We start from the raw sequence: 27499 nt of genomic DNA, 5'->3' as shown, positions 1-27499 counted from the left end.
CTTAGAAGACCTTTCCTTGTAGGAGAGATTTTCTTTTATTTGCATATTTTACGGGATCCTTTCTTTTTGGGACTCTCCAAATTGGAGGTAGACGTGTGGCGTAAGATATTTCCTTTTTAAGTTTCTTGAGGATTACTTAATTTGCATGGAGGTTACATGACCTTGTCACCGTCCGCATTTCATCCGTCACCTTGAGGATCGTCCTATATCGTGTAGATATCATGTGACCCTGTCACCGTCATTTATTGCTTTCTAGTTAACTTTTTATTACATAGTTTTTGTCAAGCCCAAAGGGCAAGTTCTTTTAAGATTTCTGTACGCATAATTCACTCCAACTCCGGCACTATAGAGTTATGAAAGGTTGTCTAACTTAACCTTCGGAGGGTCTTTGGTTAGTACCACACCGGTACTCTCCTAGGTTTTTCTTTGTTTTTGTCTCGTAGGTATCATCTCGAATACATGAGTATCGTGTGGCTTACTGACAATTTTTGGCATCATCAGTTGGCGCCGTCTGTGGGGAGTTAGGAGATAAGCCATATTCACCGCTTCTCGGACAAAAAGTTGCATGGTACTTACTCGTTCAATGGCAACAACCACTAACAATCAAGGTGATGAACCGCGCACCACTGCCCTGGAGAGATAAGTCCAAACCCTCGCAGCAGCAGTGGAACGTCTCACTAAGTAGAATCATGACCTGGAGGAATAGCTGTGCTAGAAGAACGCAACGCTGAACACCCAAGAGGAAGACCAGGAAGGAACAAAGAGGGGCCAGAAGGCAGCAATGCCCTGAGCAAACAAGAACGACAGGATACTAGCCGTCTATCAGTTTTTAGACCTCTTAAAACACAATTGATTTAACCTAGGTAATTAGCCAAGTTGTTACTTAGTCCAAATTCCAAGTCTAGGTTATCACAATCAAATAATCATATCATGCATAGCAGCGGAAAATAAATAAGACAATGATATGATCACCCAGGAAAACCAAACCGGTAAAAAACCTAGGGAGGATTTAACCTAACTATCCTCAAGGTAAAAAGCAAATCCACTAGAAAGAATCGAAGTTCATACAATAAGACTTACAAGCCCCCACGCTCGACTTCTTATTGTTACCCACCAGTAGAATTTACTGACACGACCACGTGCAAACTCCGAATCCACGGACTCCTTTCTTTGGCCTTTGCAAAACACAAACACCCCCGTTTGTGACTTTGAGATCCCACTCAAAGGTTTAGCAACACAAACAATCCAGTTTGTAACTCCAATACCACCCTTGAAGGTTTAGATCATCAACACCTTTGATGACAAGAGAATGTAGCAACTTCTACAATATCGGATCTTGAGATTCTTCAAGGAATAGCACCGGTAGAAGACATAAGAGAGCTTTTTAAGAACAAAACCCTAAATACAAAAGAGGCACACTCTTTTCTCTCTAAAAAGCCACACAAAAACGTGCTTAGGGTTTCCTTTATATACTGGGAGAAGTAGATTAGAAATCCTAATCCTTAATGGGCTTGAACTGCTGTTTGGGCTTAATTAAAATTCTGCAGATACGACTTTCGATCAGTCGAACCAGACAGATTATGAAATCTTCTTCCTGCAGCTTGTATGTTCTTGAATCTTGACTTGAATCACATTGAGCATTGTCTAATAAAACCTATAGACTCTAAGATCTATATCTAGACAAGTTTGTGTTCACGATTTGCCAATTATTCTAAACATTTAGAACCTAACAAACTCCCCCTTTGGCAATTCGTGACAAAACTTTCATACAAAATGAAATGCTCAAATACAAGAACAACCCAATACAATAAAATGCCCAATTACATCACAAATCCCAATCTAAGACTCCTAACCTAGAAGTTGCAAGAAGAGGTAGAAGGTCTTGATTAGAATGCACCTGTCTTTCCTGACACACTCAACAAACACATCACCGCATGTGTGGAAAGAAAGACATATAAATAATAATATGAAACAGAATATTAAAAACAAAAGTAAATTCTAACTCTCCCCCTAAGTTAGATACATAAAAAAGTTTTTATATTCTCCCCCTAAACAAAACAAACAGGTCATCTATGTCTCCCCCTTTTTGTCACGTATTGACAAAGACTACTTAATCATAAGGTAGACAGAAAACATACGCAACAGAGTAAGAGAAAATAGAGACAACTCCCCCTATGAAGAGCAACTCCCCCTAAGAACCACAAAGGTTAAAAAAAATTTCTCCCCCTATAAAAATAGGAAAAACAAAACAAGTTTTGAGGAAAAAGAAAAGGGTTGGGGATAAATAAAAAGACACAAACCAAGTTTTAAAAAAAAACTAAGTTGAGGATACACATGAAGAAAAAATATTCTCTCTTTCAATAAAATGCAAACATGGCACTATGTGACCCATAAACAGTTGCAAGAGTAGAGAAAATATTTGCACTTTGATTATCCATCATATCTCTTAAAAAATAATTTTCTACAATTCACACATAAAAATAGCATATACTAAAAAGTACATAGTTTAAAAATTAATCAATCAATTTTTAAATCAAGTTGAGTACCCAATTTCGCAAAGTGTATGCATGTTATGTGTGAAAACAATGAGAGATATGACTGTAAAACTGCAAGATGGATACAGAAACAATGCAATGCATGTGAATCCGAAACATAAATGATGCATGGAAAAATCAACTTTTTGAAAAACAGAACAATTTAATGCAGAAACTCCTCAAAGCACAATATTTTATGAATGAAATGCATAAGTATGAGATTAAAAGTTTTTCAAAAATACTTGAATTCAACCCAGATTTTCCAAAAACAAGTTTTTCAATCAATTTGTCCTCAAATCTCGAACTTTAAACATATTTTGCATCAAAATCAAGGAACTTTAATCTTGGATGGCCACAACAAGATTACACACAATATAATGTACCAAGTTTAGCAAATAGTAACTTGTGTAGTGTGTGCAACTAGCAAAAACTTGAGATACATGTGAGGTGATATGTCAATAGAAATCAATCACAATGTCTACAAAATTCATCACATAAAATTTGAAAGAGACTATTACCTAAAGAATTACATCATATAACTCTCACATCTCCTAGAAAACAAGCTTGCAATCATGTAAGTTTCTTGATTTTTGCCTCATAATATACACACCAATTTTAATTGTTCAGAAACTTATTAAAATAGCCGGGATAATGTACACACCAATTTTAGCATTTATAACCGAGGCTACACCTTATGTTCTTTTTGTGCATGTGCTACACTTTCTCGAGCACAGAATCTTATGATATGCACTAAGGTGTTCATGATTGGCTAGTGAACAGTGGTGAGATGGTTATTTATGCCTTTCTCTAAAAGGATCAAGTCCGACAGTCAAATAACATGTGACTTCAAGATTAAGATAAAGTGATAAATACCATAGACATCTTTCCCACACAATATGTATTACAAAGTTTCAACTATTAAAGTGCAATAAGTAAGTTCATCAAAGCTAAACAAGATACATAAACTTGTTATGTAAAGATAATATGGCCAATCATTGATTATAAATCCAAGATGTGAAATACAAAACACAAAAATCTTTTTGATTTAAAAAATTTATGACAAAAAACAAAAAGCACACATTATGCTAAATGAACAATGCAAATGCAATGCATGACAATGCTTAACTAAGCTATAGAGGGTACACAAACAAGAAATATCAATTTCTTAATTAACCCTTGAGTACATGTACAAACTAGTACATACTCACATAAAATAAAAAATAGCTTTCAAGTTTCTCTACAATGTCAAGCATGTTCTAAATCAAGAGAAATATCATAATTCATGTAATCCTTAAAACAAATAAAACAAGACACAAAATAAAATATTTTTGTCTTTTTGAAAGTTTTCAATGTTTTTGGATTTTTTTTTTAATAAAAACCAATCTAAAAAACAAAACAACCAAAAACAAAAACAAAACATGTCCATAAACAATTGAAAGAATTAAATCAGAGACAAGTTAACAACACTCACCTTGGAGAATCTTTTCTCACCCATATAGCACGAGTCTTCGGCTTTGTAGGTGAAAATCCATGTGAAGCAGAGTGTATATGAGGGATTACACCAATCTTCTGAGAAAGACTAAAATCCTGCAAATTCCTTTCACAAGCCAACAAGCTTAAATTTTTCAAAATAATATGAAACAATTTATATGGACTTATGGCAGGAGAAATATCATCACATATCCTAGATTGAAACACAGAATGCTTAAATTTCAATTTATGACAATTAGGACGAATGTGACCGGAAACACCACAAAAGTGACAAACAGGAACAAATTTAGGAACATCAGTATTCCTAACAACAAGTCTAGTCTCAGATTTTGGTTTTTGCCTCAACAAAGAACAATTTGGTCTAATATGACCAACTACACCACAAATGTGACAGGTAGGTACAAAAACAGATTTATTATGCTCTCTAACAGTAGGTTTAGACTTAGGTTTAGAAATTTCAGCGCTTATTCCTCTTAAAATGAGGGATATAAGCTTTTTCAGTTTTAGGCTTAAGAGAAATAGAAACACTTCTGTTATCAACAACAGGCTTGGTACTAGTCAAATTTTCAATTTTAGCTTTAGATTCAACTAACTCTTGTTCCAAGCTTTTCATCTTCTCATCTTGAGAGGAAATTTGATTTCTCAAAAATTCATTCTTTTTATTAGATTCATCTAATCTAACAATCAATTCATCTTTTTCAAGATTAGCCAATTTTAACTCTTCCTTGAATTTCTTAGCAATTTTCATAGATTTCAATAATTCCTTACGAAGAGTTTCACAGGCATCAATAAAATCAACAGAAGTATGAGCAGAAACATGATCAGAAAGACACTTCAAATTATCCATGACAACAGGGGTCAAGGATCAGCTCTTAGATCAAAAGATCTAAAACAAAAGAGCAACCTGCTCTGATACCACTTGTCAGTTTTTAGACCCCTTAAAACACAATTGATTTAACCTAGGTAATTAGCCAAGTTGTTACTTAGTCCAAATTTCAAGTCTAGGTTATCATAATCAAACAATCATATCATGCATAGCAACGGAAAATAAATAAGACAATGATATGATCACCTAGGAAAACCAAACCGGTAAAAAACCTGGGGAGGATTTAACCTAGCTATCCTTAAGGTAAAAAGCAAATTCACTAAAAAGAATCGAAGTTCATACAATAAGACTTACAAGCCTCCACGCTCGACTTCTTATTGTTACCCACCAGTAGAACTTACTGACACGACCATGTGCAAGCTTCGAATCCACGGACTCCTTCTTTCTTTGGCCTTTGCAAAACACAAACACCCCCATTTGTGACTTTGAGATCCCACTCAAAGGTTTAGCAACACAAACACTCCTGTTTGTGACTCCAAGACCACCCTTAAAGGTTTAGATCATCAACACCTTTAATGACAAGAGAAGGTAGCAACTTCTACAATACCAGATCTTGAGATTCTTCAAGGAATAGCACCAGTAGAAGACATAAGAGAGCTTTTTAGGAACAAAACCCTAAATACAAAAGAGGCACACTTTTTTCTCTCTGAAAAGCCACACAAAAACGTGCTTAGGGTTTCCTTTATATACTGGGAGAAGTAGATTAGAAACCCTAATCCTTAATGGGCTTGAACTGCTGTTTGGGCTTAATTAAAATTCTGCAGATACGATTTTCGATCGATCGAGCCTGTCTTTCGATCGGTCGAACCAGAGAGATTATGAAATCTTCTTCTTGCAGCTTGTATGTTCTTGAATCTTGACTTGAATCACATTGAGCATTGTCTAATAAAACCTATAGACTCTAAGATCTATATCTAGACAAGTTTGTGTTCACGATTTGCCAATTGTTCTAAACATTTAGAACCTAACACCGTCCATCTGGCATAGATACGGCTCCCCCTCAAATAGTCGCGAAGATGCAGATGATAAAGGAACAGATGGACTAGATGATGAATGCCTTCAGAGGACGGGTGTCCAGTGACCTTGACAACTTAGTCCATCGAACTAATTCACCATTCACCGCATCCATCTTGTCATTCCCTCTACCACCAAAATTCCAGATGCCTCAGGTAAAAAGCTACGATGGATCAAAGGACCCCCTAGATCACCTGGAGTCCTTCAAGACTTTAATGCACCTGCAAGGAGTGGCAGGCAAGATTATGTGTAGGGTCTTCCCTACGACACTGAAGGGTCCCACGAGAATTTGGTTTAGCAGGCTGACACCTAATTCCATAGGTACCTTTAAGGAGTTGAGCGCCCAGTTTGCCTCAAACTTTATCGGGGGGCACAGGTATAAGAAATCCACCGCATGCCTAATGAACATCAAGCAACGAGAGGATGAGACGTTGAGGTCATACATAGCCCGCTTTAACAAAGAGGCACTATTAATCGATGAAACTGATGATAAGATACTTGTTGCTGCATTCATGAACGAGGCTACGAAAGGGTAAGTTTCTATTTTCCTTATATAAGAATTACCAGAAGACCATGTCGGATGTGCTTTACAGAGCTACTAAATACATGAACACGGAAGATGCGCTACTGGCCCGCGAAGAGAGACCCCAGAAGAGGGACAGGAAGGAAGAATCCAAACAGGACAAGGGGCGAAAGATAGCAAGATCAAGAGACAGAAGGGATGATAGGCGCTCTAAGCCTCCCGTAGGGAAATTCGCAAGCTTCACCACACTGAACACCCCGATTGATCAACTCCTGATGCAGATCAAGGACAAAGGATCCCTGACATTCCCTAGAAAACTAAAGGGAGACCCTAGCAAGAGGTCCAGAGACAAATACTGTCGTTTCCACCGCAACCACGGTCATGACACATCCGAATGCTATGACTTGAAGCAGCAGATAGAAGCTCTCATCAAGTAAGGGAAGTTGTAAAGGTTCGTCAGTAAGGAAAAAACAGACCAACCCTAGAAGACACCCGCACAGAAAAAAAATGAGCATCCCAAACCCCCACTCAGAGACATAAGGATGACCGTGGGAGGGACTGCGGCATCTGGCTCAACTAAAAAGGTGTAAAAAACATACCTATGGATGGTCTAAAATGTCCAGTTGACGGGATTTGTCCCGAAGATGGCACAAATCGACAACCCTATCATCGGGCTCACGGAGGAAGATGTCAGGCGCCTCTACCACCCTCACGACGACGCGCTTGTGGTTAGCATTTGGATAGAAGATTACAACACCCACCGGGTCCTTGTGGATAATGGGAGCTCCGCCTACATCTTCTATTACCCGGCATTCCAGCAGATGAGGCTAGACAGAGAACGGCTAGTTCCTGTTAACGCGCCACTCGTCGGGTTCGGAGGGACAAGGGTACACCCACTAGGAGCCATCACTTTATTCGTAATGGTCGGAGATTACCTTCAGCAGATCTCCAAGGATGTCACTTTCCTAGTTGTTGATTGTTCATTTGTGTACGACGCCATATTAGGTCATCCTACTTTGAATTCATGGAAGGCCGTAACCTCAACCTACCATCTCATGATTAAGTTTCCTACTAAGTACAGAGTGGGAGAAGTAAGAGGAGATCAAGTGGTAGCACGCGAATGGTACATTGCTATGTTGGAGATGGACGACCATTTGCAGACCATGTGCATAGAAGAACAGCGGACGGTAGCAAAACTTGTGGAAGAGCTGAAAGAAGTACTCCTTGATGATGCTAGGCCAGAACGGACAACGAGGATAGGAACCTTGGCCAGCCGGCTTGTGCGACAAGCACTCACGGCATTCTTGAAGGCAAACCAGGATGTGTTCGCCTGGAGTCATGAGGACATGCTAGGAATTGATCCGTCAATCATAGTCCACAAGTTGAATGTCTCACCCTCATTCTCTCCTATCCGTAAAAAAAAAAAAAAAAAAAAAAAAAAAAGTGTGTTCGCACAAGAGCGAGACAAAGCCATAGTTGAGGAAGTTCACAAGCTACAAGAAGCGAACTTTATACGAGAAGTGTACTACCTCGACTGGCTGGCGAACGTGGTGATGGTCAAGAAAGCCAATGGAAAGTGGAGGATGTGCGTGGATTTCACTGACTTAAATAGGGCCTGCCCCAAGGACAGCTATCCTCTCCCACGGATTGACACCTTGGTAGACTTAACCGCAAGACACCAATTGCTAAGCTTCATGGACGCATTCTTTGGTTACAACCAGATCAAATTGAATGAGGCCGATCAGGAAAAGACTTCATTTATCACCAGTCAGGGACTCTTCGCACGTGAGTAAGCCACACGATACTCACGTGCTCGAGATGATACTTGCGAGACAAAAACAAAGAAAACCCCTAGGAGAGTACCAGTGTGGTACCGGCCAAAAACCTTTCGAATGTCAAGTTAGACAACTTTTCACAACTCTAGAGTGCTAGAGTTGGGGTGAATTATGCGTGCAGAAATCTTAAAAAAACTTGCCATTTGGGCTTTGATAGAAACTAAATAATAAAAAATTAACTAGAAGGAAATAAACTGGAAATGAGGTGTTATATTCAAGAACTTTTTCAAAGCCAAATTAGACTTTGTCAAAGAACTAATTCCAGAGACAGGACTTGAGGGACTCTGGCAAAAAGCCAGTGATAAAAATGCAGCAAAGCATTTTGACTGGATTAGGAAGCTTTACAACTACATGACTCCTTATGTTTCATCGTTTCCAAGGCAAGCTTATGTGAATTATAGAGATCATGATTTAGGGATAAACAACCACACAAACTTTGTACAAGCAAGTTCTTGGGGGAACAGATATATCAAGGACAACTTCAACAAATTGGTAAAAGTGAAGAGAAACGTAGAGAGAAAGTCAAGAATAACACTTTTTTGGGTTTAGAGATAGATATAAAATATAATAAATGAGGAATAATTAATGAGATTCTAATCAAAGTATTAGCATTAATGAGGGTTTTTTTTTTTTTTTTTACCATTGAATCTACTTAAATCCAATGCTTTAAAAATGTGTAACTCTTCGAGCCCCTACACCCGCATAGACAATTACCTAGCCAAAAAAAAAAAAAGGTGTAACTCTTTAGAGTTATACCAAGTATAACTTAAACTCATCTTATCACAATTATAAATTCTTTTTAGAAGAGTTTCAAATTATACATAGTATTAGCTTATATTTTTTTTTAAACCATACATTTTTAAAATATGTAATGGTTTCTCATTATATATAAATATATATATATATATTTGTTTTTTCAACCAATAAGTTACTTACCACAAATATTTTTAAAAAATAATAATAAATGAACACATGGCAAAAAAATGGACTCCAATTGAAATCTAATTTAGAATCTAGACTCTTCAATTTTTACACTCAATAATTCACTTGGAACAAATTTGAAAATTAAATGGGACACGTGTCTCATATAAGTTTTTGAATTTTTGTGCTAAGTGAGTTATTGTATCAAGATTCACAAAACCAATTCCTAGGGAAAAAAAATCAATAAAATATATGATAGTAACAACAATAGGAAAATCCAAATAAAATTTTGAATTAAATTGTAACAATCTGAATCAAAAGTTCTAGTAGAAAGACAAGATGGGGTGATCCGATCCACTCCAAGAAGGCGACCAAACTTGTGTAAATATAGAATAATAAATCTCTCTTTAAAAAATTTACATTGTTCGTAACCTTAACCTTCATTGAAAATTTTAAAAACATAGTGACTCACATCTGCCATCCAGATATCTATAGTCGGGTCCTCTCCAATTCACATGAGATTCCATTGATCACTAAGTTCCTTTGTAGCTTGCAAAAAGTATCGTCCATCGGTCCACAGCAGTACTTTCTTCATTGTTATAAGTGCCAAACTTGAACAAAAAGTCAAATATAAGGGTAGTGAATTTTAGGCATAATGTGCATCTAATCACATATTAGCAATTTAAAACAATTGTAAAGATGCAAACTTTGTAAGTGAACAGTAAGCTAAACTCAGTGCCAGAACCAAGAAGAAAGCGCTTTAATCTGAAACTCAGTGCAAATGTAAAGATGCACTTTGTAAGCAATTTAAAACAAAGATGCAAACTCTAGCTCCGCTATCTTTTTAGAAATTCCTTGCATTCACCTTTTTTTTTTTTTTATTGAATAGTAAACTCAATGCATTTCATCCCTATAAAAATAGTCACGTGTTGCCATCCTAATGGCTGGATGCAATGTACCCAAATCAAGTTCTTATTGTAATCTCTTTGGTTTGTACATTTAGCAGCAAAATTAAGAAAACTTAATTAATACAATAACTCACTTAGTACAAAAATTCAAAACTTATATGAGACACGTGACATAAAATTGAAATTCTAATTTGATTTTCTCTCAGCTTCACCTATTATTATATACTAGCTTGTAATCTCATGCATATCCATAGATACACTTAAAGATATACAATAAAACGTATAATATAATTCCTATGTATAATTTAAATACTACTGATAGTTATTTTTATATTTTGTTAACTCTTTAAAAAAAATTGTAAGGATATTATTAGGTATAAAATGTAAATTGTCCATATTATTTTTTATTATTATTGTGAAGCACTTTTTTGTTTATGATTCATTTATTCTAGACTCTTTGGTTTTTATACTTTTTTTTTTTGGAGAAACAATACGAAGAAACTTTATTAAATCAACCAAAGTCTGTTACAAGAACATGATGAAGTTGTGGTGGAATATCCTCCATCCACACTGTAAGAGCATCAACGTGTCTAGCATATTGAGCTAAATTATGGGCTAGAGAATTACTCGATCTGCGGGTGTACGAATATTTATGATGTGATCTCACATTTGATTCTAAAATTAAGAAATAAAACTCTTTAAGAATAAACAATTTAGGACACATGACACAAAATTGGAACTCTAATTTGGAATTCTAATATGAGTTTCTCTTGACTTCACCTACTATTATTATTATTATTATTATTTATATATATATAAATATATATAAATGACTTATAAATTTGAATTTTTTTTAGTTATATGATTATGTCTTTTATGGTTTATTATAATGGATTCCTCGTTTTTTACTTTAAATTAACTAATTTGGCATAAAAATTTAAAAATTTAGATTAGATGAGACACGTGATGCGAAATTAAACTCTAATTGAAATTCAAATTTTACACTAAATTAACTCACTTTGCACAAAATTCTAAAATTTAGATTAGATGAGACATATGGTGCAAAATTAGACTCTAGAATTCAAATTTGAAATTTAATTGAATTTTCTCTCTACTTTATATATTATTATATATATATATAGATATAGACTAGTCGCGGACCCTGCGCGTTGTGCGTGATAATTTTTTTAGGGTGATCTCATTAAATTTATTTATTATTTCATTTTGAACTAATTTAATAAATAGAAATGTAATTTATAATCATATTTTAATTTATTATAAGGACAATCACAAATGTAATATATATATATATATATATAATTTTGTCGTACCAAATCAAAACAATACAAATTTTCTCAAGAATTCCAAAGCTATGTTAGTGTAAATATTAACTTTTTAATCAAAGTTATTTATAATATTTTGCGTATCATTTAAAATTATAAAAAAATCTGAAAAATCTTTCTTTTAATTTTAAACAAACTTTCTCAAACCAAAAATTTTCTACAATACAATCAAAAACACCGAGAAACTTATCTTAAAAATTAATAAAACTCAACAAAACTACAATTCAATAAATAAATAAAAGATTGCAACTCTTTTTCCTTAAAAAAAATAATAAATAAATAAATAAAACCAAGAGTTCAATTCCAAAGGGGAAAAAGTAGAGAAGTTTTAAAATAATAATAATAATAATAAGTACTGTGTTAATGTTGTCATAATCTAATCTAATATCTAATCCAACATATGGAAAATGAAAAGATAAATAAATAATTTTAAACACAAAATAGAATTTGTTATCTTAAAAATCTCAAAGAAAACACTTGTAAGGGTGCAATTTGAGTCTTAAGCCCAAAAGTTAAAATGATCTAGACTCAAAGAGCCTAATACAATGAATTTGTAAAGAGTGGGTTAGAAAATTAGGCTCTAATGAGTTGGGTAGCAATTATAGTGGATCCAAATGACAATAAAATAAAAATAAACTGGTTTTATCTAAAAAAAATCATCATCAGCACAATCCAAGGAGATCAGTTCTCGTATATAATTCTTGATATTGATTACAAGTATAGTTCTTATTGCTACAATCTCTCTCTTAATTCTCCGATCCCCCCCTCTTAGGATCTTCTCTCTATTTTGTATTCTCTTCTTTCTTTCATCTCCACTTTCCACGTGTACATTAGATTACTAGTGTTGATCCTTATTCCATCAACACCTTCCTGAAATCTTTGGGAAGTAGCTGTAAGGCTGAAAACTACTGTTTAGATATCACTTTCTCATTAATACGGCCAAATAATTAGCTACAAAACATTCAATGTGGTAGTAGCAGCTTTCTCTTAGATATTTCATAGCTCCCATTTGTCTTGTATGTTTATGATGCATATCCTTATCAATAGAATTTCCTGGAATGTTACTCTAGATGACAGAATATACCTTCTGACCTTTACTTCGTTTAGCCGAGGAGATACTCCTCCTCGGCCTACCTTCCCCACCCTTCTCATTCGTAGCTTGCTCGTGGAGTTCTGAGTTTTACATCTTCATTACTATTTATTTGTCCTCGGACCACTAAGCGTCCTCAGACAAGGCCCAAGGCCCAACATATATTCTTGGGCCCCTTATCCCTACAACACTAATGAAATAAAGAAGATGAAAAACAATATAAAATATTCATAAATGCTTAAAACAATTACTTAGGATACGTTTGGTACGCTGTAATAACTCCTGTAATAGAATAGCTATTCATGTGTAATATTAATTTGGTCATTTGGCTACACCTTTATTACATGGATTAGTTATTACTTTGTAATAACTATTCTTTAAATTGAAGAATAGCTATTCCTCTTTAAAATAGATGTAATAGCTATTCCTTAGTGTATATAATAGGTTTTGAAATTAATATATTTCTAAAAATATAAAGTTTCCTTATACATCATCTTTTACAAGTTTTTTATATGTAACAACCAAACTTATGAATAGTAATAGTTATTCTATTACAATGTCTTCTATTCCCAGTAATAAAGATTACTATTCCTAATGTAATCTACATTCAATGTACCAAACGTACCCTTAAGCATCTAAGAACATCATATAATAAAGACATAACAATTTGCCGCAAATATATTAAACATAATATTTACAATCAGTGAAAAGAAATTGCACAAAGACCATTGTCTTCAACTACACTTACTGTTCTTCATTAACATGTCCAGATTATCTTGTATTTTTCCAAATGAACTAAAATCTGACAACAACACAAAATATGACATATTATAATATGATTTTTTCCCAATTCAGATCAGCATCAAACATCATTCATTAAAAGTATTTAGTTTGTAAATAAAAATACTTGCATCAAGGAACAATGTTGAGTTAGTTAATAATAGGACAATAAGGGAACGAACCACGAACCTATAGTAGGAGATCCTCCTATGGGTAGTGAATATTTTTTTATAGAAAAATTTTAAAAAGTAGAATTCTGAAAAACAAATATTCATCAATCTAAGGTAGAGATACAGGGAAAATTTTATTAAAAAATCCAACAAAAAATGAAAAAAAAAATTTGAGAGAGGGAAATAACCTTTTTGTATGGGAAAAATATGCATAAATGGGAGAGATCGGTAAATTTATAGTAAAATGATGGGAATAAGAAGAATCAAAATAAAGGAAGATGAAGTGGAAAATTAATATGTAAAGTTAAATCCGCCCAAGATGAATATATATAGATAATACTATTGTTTGATTTTTCATTGATTTATTATATAGATTATAACATAAAAATTAAAGTAGATGAATGTGTAAAGTTAAAACCGCCTAAGATAAATTTGTAAAGCCAATATATTTATATATTTAATATTGTAAAAAAATTAAAGGTAAAAAATAAATATGAAAAAGATTAATTATGTGGCTAATGACGTGGTGGTGAAGTGGCTCAACAGGACCTAAGAATGGCAACGGGTTGGGTTCGGGTCAGATTTCTTATGCCCGGACCCGACCCTCGGGTCTGTACCCTTTACCCGAACCTGGCTTGTTTAATAAACGGGTTTTTTTGTTACACCCAAACCCGACATGTCGGGCTCCGCGGGGCCCAGCCCAAAATCATACACCTAGAAATCAGAACAATCCCAAAATCACAAATCATAGAATAATAGAATATACATGTAATTTTCTTGACAATCATAGCATTTTCTTAGAAATTTTCTTGCCATCCAAACGGATGCCTCTAACAAACCAATCTGTATAAAAAAATCCAACAAACCCAGAAATTTTGCAAACCCATAAATAAACTTAGCAAATCTGAAAATCTCAGCAACGAAACACCAAAAAAAAACCAACAAATTTGGCTCACAAAAAAAAAAACCCAAACCCAGATTGCTCACAAAAACACAAAAAGAAAAAAACCCAAACCCAGATTTTGCTTTGCTCACAAAAAACACGAAAAGAACCTTCAAATCAGGTCCTCCAATTCCCCTAATCACATAAAACTTCTCATCCATGAACACATCTTCCTCGGCTTCTTCATCGGCGGCAGAGTCTCCTAAGACTTCGTCTCCGAATTGTACAACTCCGCCGAATCCAATATGTTTGATCGCCTGAGGGAGTGCTTGAGGTAGGGCGGTGACAACACCGGCAATGAGATTGAGAGTGAGTGAGAGTGGGAGAGGAGGTGGCGACTAGTGTGTGTTGTGTTAAATGAGAGGATTTGTTTTAGGGTTTATAAGTGTGTGTGTGTGTGTGTGTAGGAGAGTTTTTTTTTGGTAATTTTCTTAACTTGTAACCAGGTTGGTCGGGTCGAGTTCGGGTTGAGTTTTAACAAAAACCCAGACCTGACTCGGACCCGCTTCGGGTTTTTTTTTAAAACCCAAACCCGACCCTATTATTTATCAAGTCGGGTAAAATCCGACCAATTAGGGTCGAGCCGGGCCGAGTACCCGCAAGTCGGGCCACAATTGCCATCCCTAACAAGAGCATAACAATAATAAATAGTACATTTTAGCTTTTAGATATATATAGATATAGATATAGATTGTGATGTCCTTTTTGAAAATTATGCATTAAAACTCATAATTTGAGTGTATATTATCTAATAACATATGCTCTTAATTCCATACAAGTATCTAGTTTTAATTGATGTTTCCATTTCACTCTATATACCATACTCATACAGTCTTACTTGACAACAATTTTCTTGCCAATAATCCCAATTGTTACTCTCTCTCTCTCTCATCAAGCCCATTCAATCATTTATTTATTTATTTAGGAATCATCCATAGAATCATAGTTACTAGATATACGATATGTAGCATACTGAGTGAAAAAAAAGAAAAAGAAAAAAGGTACGGTATCATAGATACATATTGATTATGTTCATAAATCATGCAATACAGATATATGTATCATATGAATTGTATCGTATTTTAAAATCACACGTATCATACAATACATACATACACACACAAATATATATATATATATATGGGTTTAAATCAAGTTTTTTTTTTTTTGGGTGAAATTTACGATTTGATTTAAGTCCAATACATTGTTAGACTTGTTTCTAACATAAAATCATTAGGCTACTTGATTAAGCCCAAGAGAATAACATGTCCATGAGTTTTTCCCCTCTCTCTCTCTCTCTCTCACACACAAAATTTGGATTACACACTTAATGCTTCACTTTCATATTTGCAAATTTATTTTCTATACTATGATCAGGTATTAAACAACAATGTAACTACCTTTGTATTATTGTTATAAGTCAAAGAAGCAAGAATACGAATAACAAACTTGTATATAAAAAAGATTAAAAAAAAGAATAAGAAAATACTGTAAATGTTGTAGATAAGTAAGAAAAAGACAATAAAGAAATAATTTTGCAATATGGTGAACATGATGATAATATTGACTTAGACGAATTTGATTATTTATTTATTTATTTAGAATTTGGCTAGGAGGCCTATTTATTTAAATTGCTAAATTGTCAGATACAAAAAAAAAAAAAAAAAAAAAAAAAAAAAAAAAAAAAAAACTTATAAATGTCTGGAGGAACATACTCCATCCAAACTACAACAGGAGGAAAAGAAAATCTTGCTCTCCTGGCTAAAGCATGTGTCAAAGCGTTGCCTTGTCGTCATATATAAGAGAAAGAAAAGTTATGAAAAGAACTTGCTGAAGACATAATGTCTCTAATCAATAACCACAGGATGGATGATGAAAGGTTTGATTTTTGATAGCTGAGATGGAAATTTTTGAATCACCTTCAAAAATTGAACCCCGAAAATCTAGTTCTTGAACAAAATAGATTGCCAGTCTAGTTGCAAGAGTTTCGAACACAACTATTGATGAAGGCATAGGGATTATCTCAAATAGGACTGCCATAATTTCTCCAGGAGAATTGCGAACCACAACACCGATACCTGATACATCCAGATCTTCAAAAACGACACCATCAAAGTTTTTTTTTCAAGGTAGTCAAGTCAGGTGGCTTCCAGATTGCTTTCTTTGGAGGCTACTTTGTGCTGGGCCTCTAATGCTGCTGCTGAAACTCCTGGAGATGTTGTTTAGCCATGGCTGAAATCTTTCCCAAAGGGGCTACAGTTTCTTTTAACCTGTATTTGTTACACCTATTCCAATGAAAGGGAATTTGTTATTTTGGCTCAAATGTCATATATTAAACTTTTAGGTTTAATTAATTTTAATGTGGATGTTATAAACACATGTTAATTACTTAATTTGAATTGTTTAGATAGCTTTGGGAACTATTTAGCAAAAAAAAGATAGCTTTGGGAACTTATTAATTTGATGTTTTTTAATATATATATATATATATATAGGGTTGGGTTCAAATTACATCTGGTGTAACTCTAAGTAATATTACACCACCCAATAACTTGTTATTGAATTAATATTTTGAAAATCCAACCGTTGAATTACATGTTCTATATATTCTTAACATACATGCCAATTTTCATATCAATCGGATGTTATTTAACATTTGATCTATAAACTTATCTTTTATACATTATTTTAAACTACAAAAATTTGAATTTTAATAATTGATTGATGACATGGCTATTAATTTTTGATCACCTTGAAATTTTGCAAGCATGAAGAATATATGAAGATAATGTAATTTAACGTTAGATTTGTCGATATTTGCAACCAATTAAAAAATATTGGGTGGTGTAATATTACTTAGAGTTACATCAGATGTAACTTGAACCCAACCCCCCCCCCCCACACACACACACATATATATATCTGTGTGTGCACTGATGGATGTATTTATTTTATAATATTAATATTGATGGATATAGGAAGTTTGTTTTGGATTAAAATAAATATTGAAATATAACTATATTAAGGTCTGTTTGAAATCCACTTATTTTGTTGAATTTAAAAACTTTTTACTGAAAGTTCTGTAAATAAAGGTAGAAGTTAATTGAAAAATAGATACTGGAACTCATGAATAGTACCAGAAAGTGTAGTGGGACCCGTGAATAATAGAAAAATAAGCTGAATAGTAAAATAAATTAGTAAAATTAATCATGCCAAACAGACACGAAGTGTGGGCATTTGGATGTTTTGAGCGCAAATGTGAAATATGTCATATTAATGTGGGCCTTTGGATGTTTGAGCCTAAAAATGAAAATATGTCATATTAAAGTGGGCTTTTGTATGTTTAAGCCTCAATACTGATGCAAAAGTATGAATACTATTGGAAATAAATGGCCCAATAGACCTTACAAAATAAGCCCAAATCAAACATCCCATACCAATTCAAAATAATGACTTGTAGATTAGGTTTTTTTTTTTTTAAGAAAAGACTTGTAGATTAGTTTGGAACTTTGGATTGATTATTATTATTTTTTATTTTTTATTCGCTGGATTGATTATTTTGGTACCTATTGATTGGTGGTTTCTCGACTTGATTAGATCACTTTTGGTTGAAAACCCTCCAAAATTATTCCATACCAATCAATGCACCCCCCCCCCCCCCCGATCCGGATCCTCTCCATTTCTATTTGAAATGGAGAGTGTCCAGTTAAGGGACCAGATTCGTTTAAAATAAATCAAAGGCTTAAATTGTGCCATGTCAATTAAAATTCAAGTCATTTAACTCTTCAAGTTCAACTGGGGTTAACAAACTTAACTCTTCAAGTTCAACCGGGGTTAAACTCATCACTTAAACTCTTCAAGTTCAACCGGGATTAAACTCATCACTTAAACTCTTCAAGTTCACTGAATAGAAAAGCTTTGTGTTTACTCTGTGTTAACTCCATTGAAAAAGAAAAATGCACAACAAAGATGGACGCTAAGAACACAACCAGATTTGATGGGATCTAGTTTGGAAGATCAACTTGTGGATCTTTCCCCAGATTTGCTATAATATCACCTACCTAAATAAAAAATCAAAGCAATAGGCATGAGAGAGGCTGGGTTTTTGTGGCGTGGGGCTGAGGTTGTGAAACCTAGTTTTGAGAAGAGCTTAGTTTTGGTAGAGAGTTCTTCTCTCCATTGGAACAATAGGCTCATTATGCTAATTACTAAACTTGCCGCCATTTTTGTAGAAAGCAACGAGAAAGAGTTTCTTGTTCAGGTACTTGAAAGCCAAATGAAAAATGATAGAGCTTTTATTGAACTCCTGTGATGTTTGAATTCTTAAGTCTTAAGCCAAGCGTCCGTCTCTCTCAAATTTTTTTTTTTTAATCTTGTGCCTTGGTTTATTTCTGTATCACCATGATATACCAAGTACATTAAAAGAACCCATGCCTATTGCTATAATATCCCCAGATTTGAGCATCAAAAAAAAAAATATATATATATATATATATATCCCCAAATTTGCTATAATATCACCTACCTAAATAAAAAATCAAAGCAAATCTGGGGAAAGATCCACAAGTTTATCTTCCATAACAGATCCCATCAAGTCACCGCCAATGACCATTGCCACCACCACCAGCCCCAGCGAGCACAGCACTACCAAACCCGACCTCATCGACTTGGAGTGAGCCACCGTTCGCCCATGTCTACCTTGCAACCCCATCAAATCTGGTTTGTGTTCTTAGCATCCATCTCTGTTGTGCATTTTTCTTTTTCAATAGAGTTAACACAGAGCTTTTCTATTCAGTGAACTTGAAGAGTTTAAGTGAAGAGTTTAACCCTGTTGAACTTGAAGAGTTAAGTTTGTTAACCCCGGTTGAACTTGAAGAGTTAAGTGACTTGAATTTTAATTGACGTGGCATAGTTTAAACCTTTGATTTATTTTAAACAAATCTCGTCCCTTAACTGGACCCTTTCCATTTCAAATAGAAATGGAGAGGATCCGGATCTCCCCCCCCCCCCCCCCCCTCGATTAAAAAAGTTTATATGATGCTAGGCGGTCCATTCACTGAACTTATCACATTGGAAGTTGGGTGCCCTGATTTTATTATTTGTTTATTCACTTTAGTGACAATCTAAGTAGGTATGTGTTTTTCTTAAAAAATGAGAAGATTAAGGGGTTGTTTGGATGAGAGAGTTTTGAGTGATATGATTGTGTTTTCATCACTCATCATCCAAAATTTGTGGGACCCACGGAAATTTTTTTTGTTTGGACACCATCACTCATGATCCATGACTCAGTTTCCATCACTCAATTCTCTGATTTTTGAGTTATGAGTTATGGAAACTGAAAACACATTTTAGCTGTTTTCAATTTTCATAACTCATCACTCAATGACATTTTTGTAATTATACACACATGGAGGGACCCACAACCGCAACTTTTGACCTTTGACTTTTTTTTTTTTTTTTTTTTCACTGGTTGGTCTTCCGTTTTTTTTTTTTTTTTTTTCTTCACTGATTCTTTCTTCAGTTCTTCGTCTCTTTTTTTTTTTTTTTTTTTTTCACTGATTCTTTCTTCAGTTCTTCTTCGTCTCTTTCTCTTTTTTTTTTTTTCACTGTTCGGTCTTGACTCCTTTTTTTTTTTTTTTTTTTTCACTGGTTGGTCTTCCGTTCTTTTTTTTTTTTTTTTTTTTTCTTCACTGATTCTTTCTTCACTGATTCGTCTCTTTCTCTTTTTTTTTTTTTCACTGTTCGGTCTTGACTCCTTTTTTTTTTTTTTTTTTTTCTTCACTGATTCTTTCTTCAGTTCTTCGTCTTTTTTTTTTTTTTTTTTTTTTTTTTTTTTTTTTTCTGGGTTCAGTGAGTTTGGTTTTTTTTTTTTAATTATTTTTTTTTCTCATTAGGTTCAGTGAATTTAGCTACTGGGGGTTGAAGGAAAAAAAAAATGTAAAAGCTACACAAGGTACAAGTATGGGGCCCACAAATAATTGAAAAATATTGAGTGATGATAAGTGAGTGATGGTGCCAAACAAGATGGGGTGTTTTAAGTGATGAGTGATAAGTAATAAGTGATGAGTGATGAAAACTGAGTGATGAGTGATGGGTGATGAAAACTGAGTGATGAGTGACCATTTTTTTAAACCAAACAAGGCCTAAAGTATTCAGCCAAAAAAAAAGGAAAAAAAAAAAAGTAGATTAAAGTGGAACGATATTTGTACTCAGGGCATATTCTTAACCTTGAGAGGAGGAAGAGAGTAGGCCCCAAAGCTTATGAAAGAAAGCTAAGTGAAGTATTTCAAATTGGCATAACAATCAATCACTTTCTCACCTTTTGTATAAAAAATTTAAAAAAAAAAATTTCTCACTTTTAGAGTCTATTTGAGATCTGCTTATTTTGTTGAAACTGAAAACTTTTTACTAAAAATACTGTAAATAAACATAAAAATTAGTTGAAATAATACAATAGAACCCATGAATAGTACCAAAAAGTGCAATGGGATCCATAAATAGTTATAAAAACAAGCTAAATAGTAAAATAAGTAGGCAAAAAATAAGCTATCCAAACGCAATCTCATTATATATATATATATATATATTTTTTTTTTTTTTTTTTGAGAAAATTCTCACCTTTAGTACGACTCAAAGAATAAATGACACTACAAATGGAATAAAAACTAATAAAGTATTAAATGAATCACGTTTCGCCAAGCAAACCTATAGAGACCATCTTATCCCAAAAAAAAAAAAAAAAAAAAAAAAAAACTCTTATAGAGCACACTAAATTAGGAGTGATATTGGGTCGAGTCGGGTCGGGTTTGGTTTACTATGACCCGAAACCCGACCCGATAGAAGTCGGGTTTGGCTGCCTGAAACTCGACCCTACCCGAAAAATCAGGTCAGTTTTCCAGGTCTCGGTTCGGGTCTTGGGTTGGACCTCTTTTCTTTTTTTTCTTTTTTTTTTTTTAATGTGAAAATTCAACAGCTCTTGAATGGCTGTATCTCTCATTATTAATGAGAAATGAATTTCCAATCAGTTGCAACATCAAAAGAAGTGGTCACAGTACTCATATACTATCAACTTAATTAAACTAGGCGCTATCGCCTAATAGTTCAAAATTTGAACTTCGTCTAGATACATGAATGAGATTTATTGGAACACCAGCAATCCATTATGTCAAACACTGAGTCGTGTGGTACAGAATACTTCTTGTCCTACCAACTAGTTGAGCTCAACATTTTCCATGTGAGGGCAATGAACTTGTAACTTATGAATACTTATCACTAACAATAACATATGTTCGTGGCCCATATATGGACAAGCTCCACAAGTCATCAAGCAATAAAACAAAGAATAGAAGCTAACCAATCAGTCAAACTAGTTGTCGTGCCAGAGAGAGAGTACCAAAGTATATAAGTTGACAATCATCCAATATTGTAAAAAAAAAAAATCAATAATAAAACAACCTGAATTCATCAACCCAAATCATCCAATATTGTCAAGAAAATCAATAATAGAAACCTGGATTCCAAAAGAAAAACCCAAATCATTACAAAGTATATAAGTTATGGCTCCATCCACAAGCATAAAAACCCAAATCATTACAAAGTATATAAGTTTTTGCATTAGTAGATTTATTTAATAAGATTTCTTTATAATAGTCCAGCAAATCAGGCAAGAATGACCCTTTGCCATTCTCCAAAAAACAATAATTAGCACATCACGACCTTCTACTTAGGACCCAACCTCTTTTGCAATCTCATCTACACACCCAACAGATTGGTTTCCTTGCCTAAAGGCCTTGTATTGAGAGGTAATAAATCTGTCTAGATCATCATCATCATCATCATCATCATCAACATCAACACCTTCCATTCTTGATATCTCACTCGCACTTTGTATAAACACATATGATGAATGAGTTGAATTATAATGCCCATACAAGCGTTCCAATACACCTTTCACAAGGTCAGTGATATCCTTAGCAACATTCTCCCTATACAAATTTGATAAACAATAATTCAAATAATCCAACTTCTTTCGAGGATCAAGCACCACAGTTCCCTTTTTTGATGAATCCTTCCCGCTCCCCCAATACTTGTCTAACTTCTCTTTCATTATTTTTGCCATTGAGTACAAAAAATGGTCCTCACTCCTAGAAAATAGATCTATCTTTCTTTTAATCATATATATCTCATCAAAGAAAGTATTTGATGTCACAAACAAGGAAAACCCAAAGCAGCTTCTTTTCAATAAGGTTCTTGAAAACCATGAGACCCACTTATTGAAACAATTCAATATGCAAAACCCTGACCTAAACAAAGCCAATTATCTATAAAATCATTTCTTTTCACTTTAGTTTTCAGTCCAAACATCCTCACACAAAAGAGAGAGAGAAAAAAAAAAATATATATATATATATATGTATGTATGTATGTATGTATGTATAAAAGCGTAATCATTTGTTTATAGTTCTATTAGAGCAGTAGCAACTATTACAACCAAAGAAAAAAAAACCCCAAAAAAAAAATATATCCAAGAAAATCACATTTGCAATCCACAACAATTTCATAAACAAATTACAAAAACATCAAATTGTAGATCAATTTTCAATATCAGTAAAAATAAAGAATACCCAATTCATATAATCAAACACAAAACCAAAATGTACAAAAATCCCAAAAGAGAATAGAAGAAAAAACAATTAAACAGAGCAAAAAAAAAAAAAAAAAGAAGAGTATTAGCATGAAGTACATAACAACAACCAGAAAATAAAACCCTAAGGATATTGGATATTCACATAAAAAAAAATAATTATACCTTAGAATCTAATAGAAAAGGATGAGTGGATACTTACACTGTTACACACATAGAGAGAACTCAGTGAGAGAGGTAGAGGAGCAAAACTCTTTAGTTAAAAACCTAAAAGAAAGAAAAAATCAAAATGGGTCCTTAAAAAAATGATTCAAGCCAAACTCACGTCACAAAACGCAAGAAAATCAAACCCGAACAGGATATTCACATAGAAAAAAACCCCAAAATCTAAAAGTATTAAAAACTCAATTAAATTAACAAAGAGAAGGATGACTTACATAGAGATAAAGCTTTAAACTGAGCGAATGACCGAAAATCTAAATGGATGTTGAGGGAGGTGGAGAGATAGAGCAAAAGACCAAACAATGTTCACCCTTCTTTCTTACACTAAGCTTGTAAGGATGAGGTTTGACGAATAAAGAGAAAGCTGAGGGAGGCGAAGAGAGACCAACAAAGATTAGAGTTTTTTCAACAAAAAAAAAATTCAGGTTTAGAAGTACAATATTTATATGACCCGACGCCAAAGCCAACACCGACCCAAACTCGAAAATAACCTGAAATTAAGACCCGAAACCCAACCCGAATATTCTCAGACCCGCCCAAAACCTGTCGGGTCGGTCGGGTTTTCGGGTGGGTTAAGTCCATTGCTCAGTCCTACACTAAATTATAGTCATTTTTATTTATTTATTTTGGATAGATAGGATAATATTTCAACTTATAACATTTGCTCTATAATGATTTTTTTTTATCATCAGGTCAAAACACCAATTAATTTTTTGTATTGGCATGGTTCGAACCCATATATCTTTTTCAACAATTAAATATTTTACAAGTTAAGATGACTGGAACCCACTTCTTTTCATTTTTATTCTTTTATAAGACTTTTAACTTTTATGGATACCAATAAAGTTTGAGGATGTATTAAAATAATTTTGAAAAGAGTTTATATGACAATTTTTGTTGTAAACAATTCAAAAAAAAAAAAAAAAAGAGCTAACATGATCCCTATTGAGGGCGTTTTTCATCGCGCGCATGATGTTAGGGGAGTCAAAACCAAGACTCAAATTTAGGCTTAGAATATGGCTCAAAGGCTATCGGTGAAGTGTGAAAGGCCCATTTTACTCAAAGTTTAGGTTGCATCCAACAAAGATTATAATAAGGCCCTAAAAATACATCCTGAAAAGATAAGCTAGCACAAAGGATGACCCATCACAACAAGTGCTTAAATAATAGTCTAGCGGTAAGTAAGAGAAACGTCTAATGGTTGATGTTTGGAAAATCAATCAATGTATTTGTATAGTAAAAATTATGCATTTCCTCCATAGTTGGTTAATATAGAAGTTGACCCATTATAACAAGTACACAAGAGGAAAAACGGTCTAGCAATGAATATGACAGACCTCCAGTGGTAACGTCTGATTAGTCAATAAATGTGTTTACAAGATAAAAATCATATAGTTTCTTTATTATTATCAAGTTATCATGAGGGAAAACTTCCATAGTATCCAAAACATTATGGCTTTCATCATAATAACAATACATAAGGATTAAAGGCTTCATAATTACAAGTAAAAGAGGAAAAAATAGGATGGAATGAAAGGAGAGAGAGATTCCAGCTTAATGCAGCACATATTGAACTAAGATTTTTGGAATATCTATATGTGGGGCATGAATGGTGTAGTGTAGGCTATTTTTGAGTGAGTCGATATTTAAGCTTGTGGTGGTGTGATGGAGTTAATGTTGAGGCTAAAGCTTTTATGGGTAAAGAGTTGTTTGTGACTAATTAGGAAACATTTATGGGCTGTAAATATGCAAAAAAATAAAGGGAATGTTTGAAGCTAAGTGAGTGTGGGTTAAGGGGAGTGATTTATGAGCTTGGGGAGAGTTAAACCGCAAGCAAAGTGACAAGAAAATCAGAAATTTCAGAGTGGTTGGTTGGTGTCTATTTTAAGGTGCTAGGATTTTCTGAGAAAATGGAATGTGATGTTTATAGGTAAGTGTATATGAGTATTATGGACTAAAGGCTAGTTTCTAAACTAAGGGACTGACTTATGGGCTGAAAACAACATGATGAGTGAGGAATTTTATGATAAGATTTGTTGTCCTCCATGAGTTAATGGTAGTTCCCTTTTGTTAGGGTACTTTTTTTTTTTTTACACCTAATTTTATTTGGGTACCACCTATTTATTTTCAAACACCACTAATAAGTTATTAGGTGTTCCCAAATATTTTTTGCTCTATTATTATGTTAATCACAAATGTTTCATATCTCATTATCTAAATTGAGTTATGATATAAACTATCACAAAAAGCCCAAAAACTCATATTTTATCCAATTTATTATCATATTCTATTTAAAGCCCAAGAATACTTATGCTTGACAATATTTAAGAAGCCCATGATTCAAGTCCATGGCAAAACAATTTTATCAATGGAATTCAAATCCACAACCAAAGCCCATGATTTAAACACATGACAATTTATTTATCCAAAACTCAATTCTCATTGGCAACATCAAAACCCAATTTTCATTGACAACATCAAAGCCCAATTCTCATTGGCAATATCAAAAGCCAAACTTACGTTGGCATTATTTAAAACCCAATTTTCATTGGCAATATCAAAACCCAATTCTCATTGGCAACATCAAAAGGCCAACTTACGTTGGCACTATTTAAAGTCCAATTTTCATTGGCAATATCAAAAGCCTAACTTGCGTTGGCACTATTAAAAGCCTAAGCTAACTACTTAGCACTATTCTATCAAAAGCCCAAGGTTATTAAATACTTGGCAAAATTCTATATCATAATTATTCTTAAACATACTATTATAATATTACAACCTCATGAAATTTACGAATTATCTATTCTCAAAACCCATGGCAATCATCTTGTAAAAGCTCATGGAAAGTTATGATTATTAGACCCATGACATATATTTATTGTAATAAACCCATGAAATACATGGACATCATTTGCATTGCAACATCCATAATATACGCTTTCGACACTCATGGTAAACATTCAAATCCACAAGCTCATCATTTAAGTTATGATGCGATTATTAGAAACCATGAACATTATTGCAACATGGAATTCATCAAAGTAAATAGTATTTCCAAAAGTATTTTGAAACTTGTCCTATTGTTTCAAACGTTACAACTAATTGCTCAAAGGCCCATTGCAAGTATTTATGAAAAACCCAAAAATATTTGCTAATAAAATCCATGAGGAATGAAAGCCCATGGCAACATGTGCACACAACCTAGCCCATGTGAGCAAGCCCAAGCAAAAAACACAAGCAACTAACCAAAAGGCAACTAGAGACTCATACAAGGGAACCAAGCCTTTGAGAATGGACTAAGGGTTGTCCCATCAATTTTCTGCCACCCTCTGCCTGACGTGAATAGTGCCCAAAGGCTGTCATATCAGCTAAAGTCAAAAGGATGAAGAGACTCCATGATCTTCCTTAAGACTACACCTCCAGCGGAAGGGGAGCTGAAATCAAATTATCCAAACTTCAACAAATTAATGCTATAAATATTAAAAACGATCAAGACATGATTCATGTACCAAGCCCATGAATCCTAAAGGGGAAAATTTGGGAACATGTGGTTTGGAGGGCATAAAGGGATCTCCAGCGGAACCCTCTGAAGTAGACTAGAACTTGACACCTAGCTTGGGGTGTTGAAATCTTACTTATTGGGGGACCAAATCTCAGTTTGCAGCATTAGGATTCACTCTTGATACACAATAATTAAGCTCAGCCCCGAAAATCTTAGCACTTAATGCAAAAAGCTCTAAAATCCCATCATTACCCAAAGAAGTAAGGTAGCCCCTAAAGTGAATCTCTTACTGCTGACCAAAAATTCTCAAGAAGCTTAACCTTGATTCGTCACCCTTGATGAGTCATGCATTTTTGGATTCTTGTTAATCAATGCTTCTCTTAAGCTCCAATATATAAATACACACACCTCAGCCCATTAAGGAGGGAGAAGCCTCTCTAGAAAATTTCTGTCATTGACTACACTCTGCAGAAATTCAATCCCTATTTGCTTTCTTTAAGCTTCCCCAAGCTCTCTTGAGCTCACTCACGACCTTTCTCAGCCTATAGTCACCATAACACCAACATTCACCACCTTGCTTACACCTTCCTACTCCATAAATGTCCCATAACTGACCAGGACAGCCACTCCCTCTGAAACCCTTAGTTTGTTTACTACTTTACTCGTGATTTAGCTTTCCTTAAGCTCACCACT

General features: G+C 34.0%; 1 protein-coding gene across 1 annotated transcript; it reads left to right on the top strand.

The window, feature by feature from the left end:
- Positions 1–7092: 7092 nt before the first annotated feature.
- LOC126696355 (uncharacterized) lies at positions 7093–8832 on the top strand. The gene is made up of 2 exons (XM_050393112.1): positions 7093–7861; positions 8525–8832. Exons 1-2 carry the CDS (start codon positions 7093–7095, stop codon positions 8830–8832), a joined length of 1077 nt encoding a protein of 358 aa, XP_050249069.1.
- The last annotated feature ends 18667 nt before the right edge of the window (positions 8833–27499 follow it).

Source organism: Quercus robur, chromosome 8 (assembly GCF_932294415.1).
Source record: "Quercus robur chromosome 8, dhQueRobu3.1, whole genome shotgun sequence".
Classification (NCBI taxonomy): Eukaryota; Viridiplantae; Streptophyta; class Magnoliopsida; order Fagales; family Fagaceae; genus Quercus; species Quercus robur.
The sequence above is the reverse complement of the archived record's forward strand: the minus strand, read 5'-3'. Positions and strand labels throughout refer to the sequence as shown.

Bases quoted from the DNA above. Each gene is read 5' to 3' on its own strand.
- LOC126696355 (XM_050393112.1), top strand. From the start codon at position 7,093: ATGGCACAAATCGACAACCCTATCATCGGGCTCACGGAGGAAGATGTC. The intron at 7,862-8,524 runs GTAAAAAAAAAA...AAGCCAAATTAG, and splicing joins ACCCTCATTCTCTCCTATCC to ACTTTGTCAAAGAACTAATT.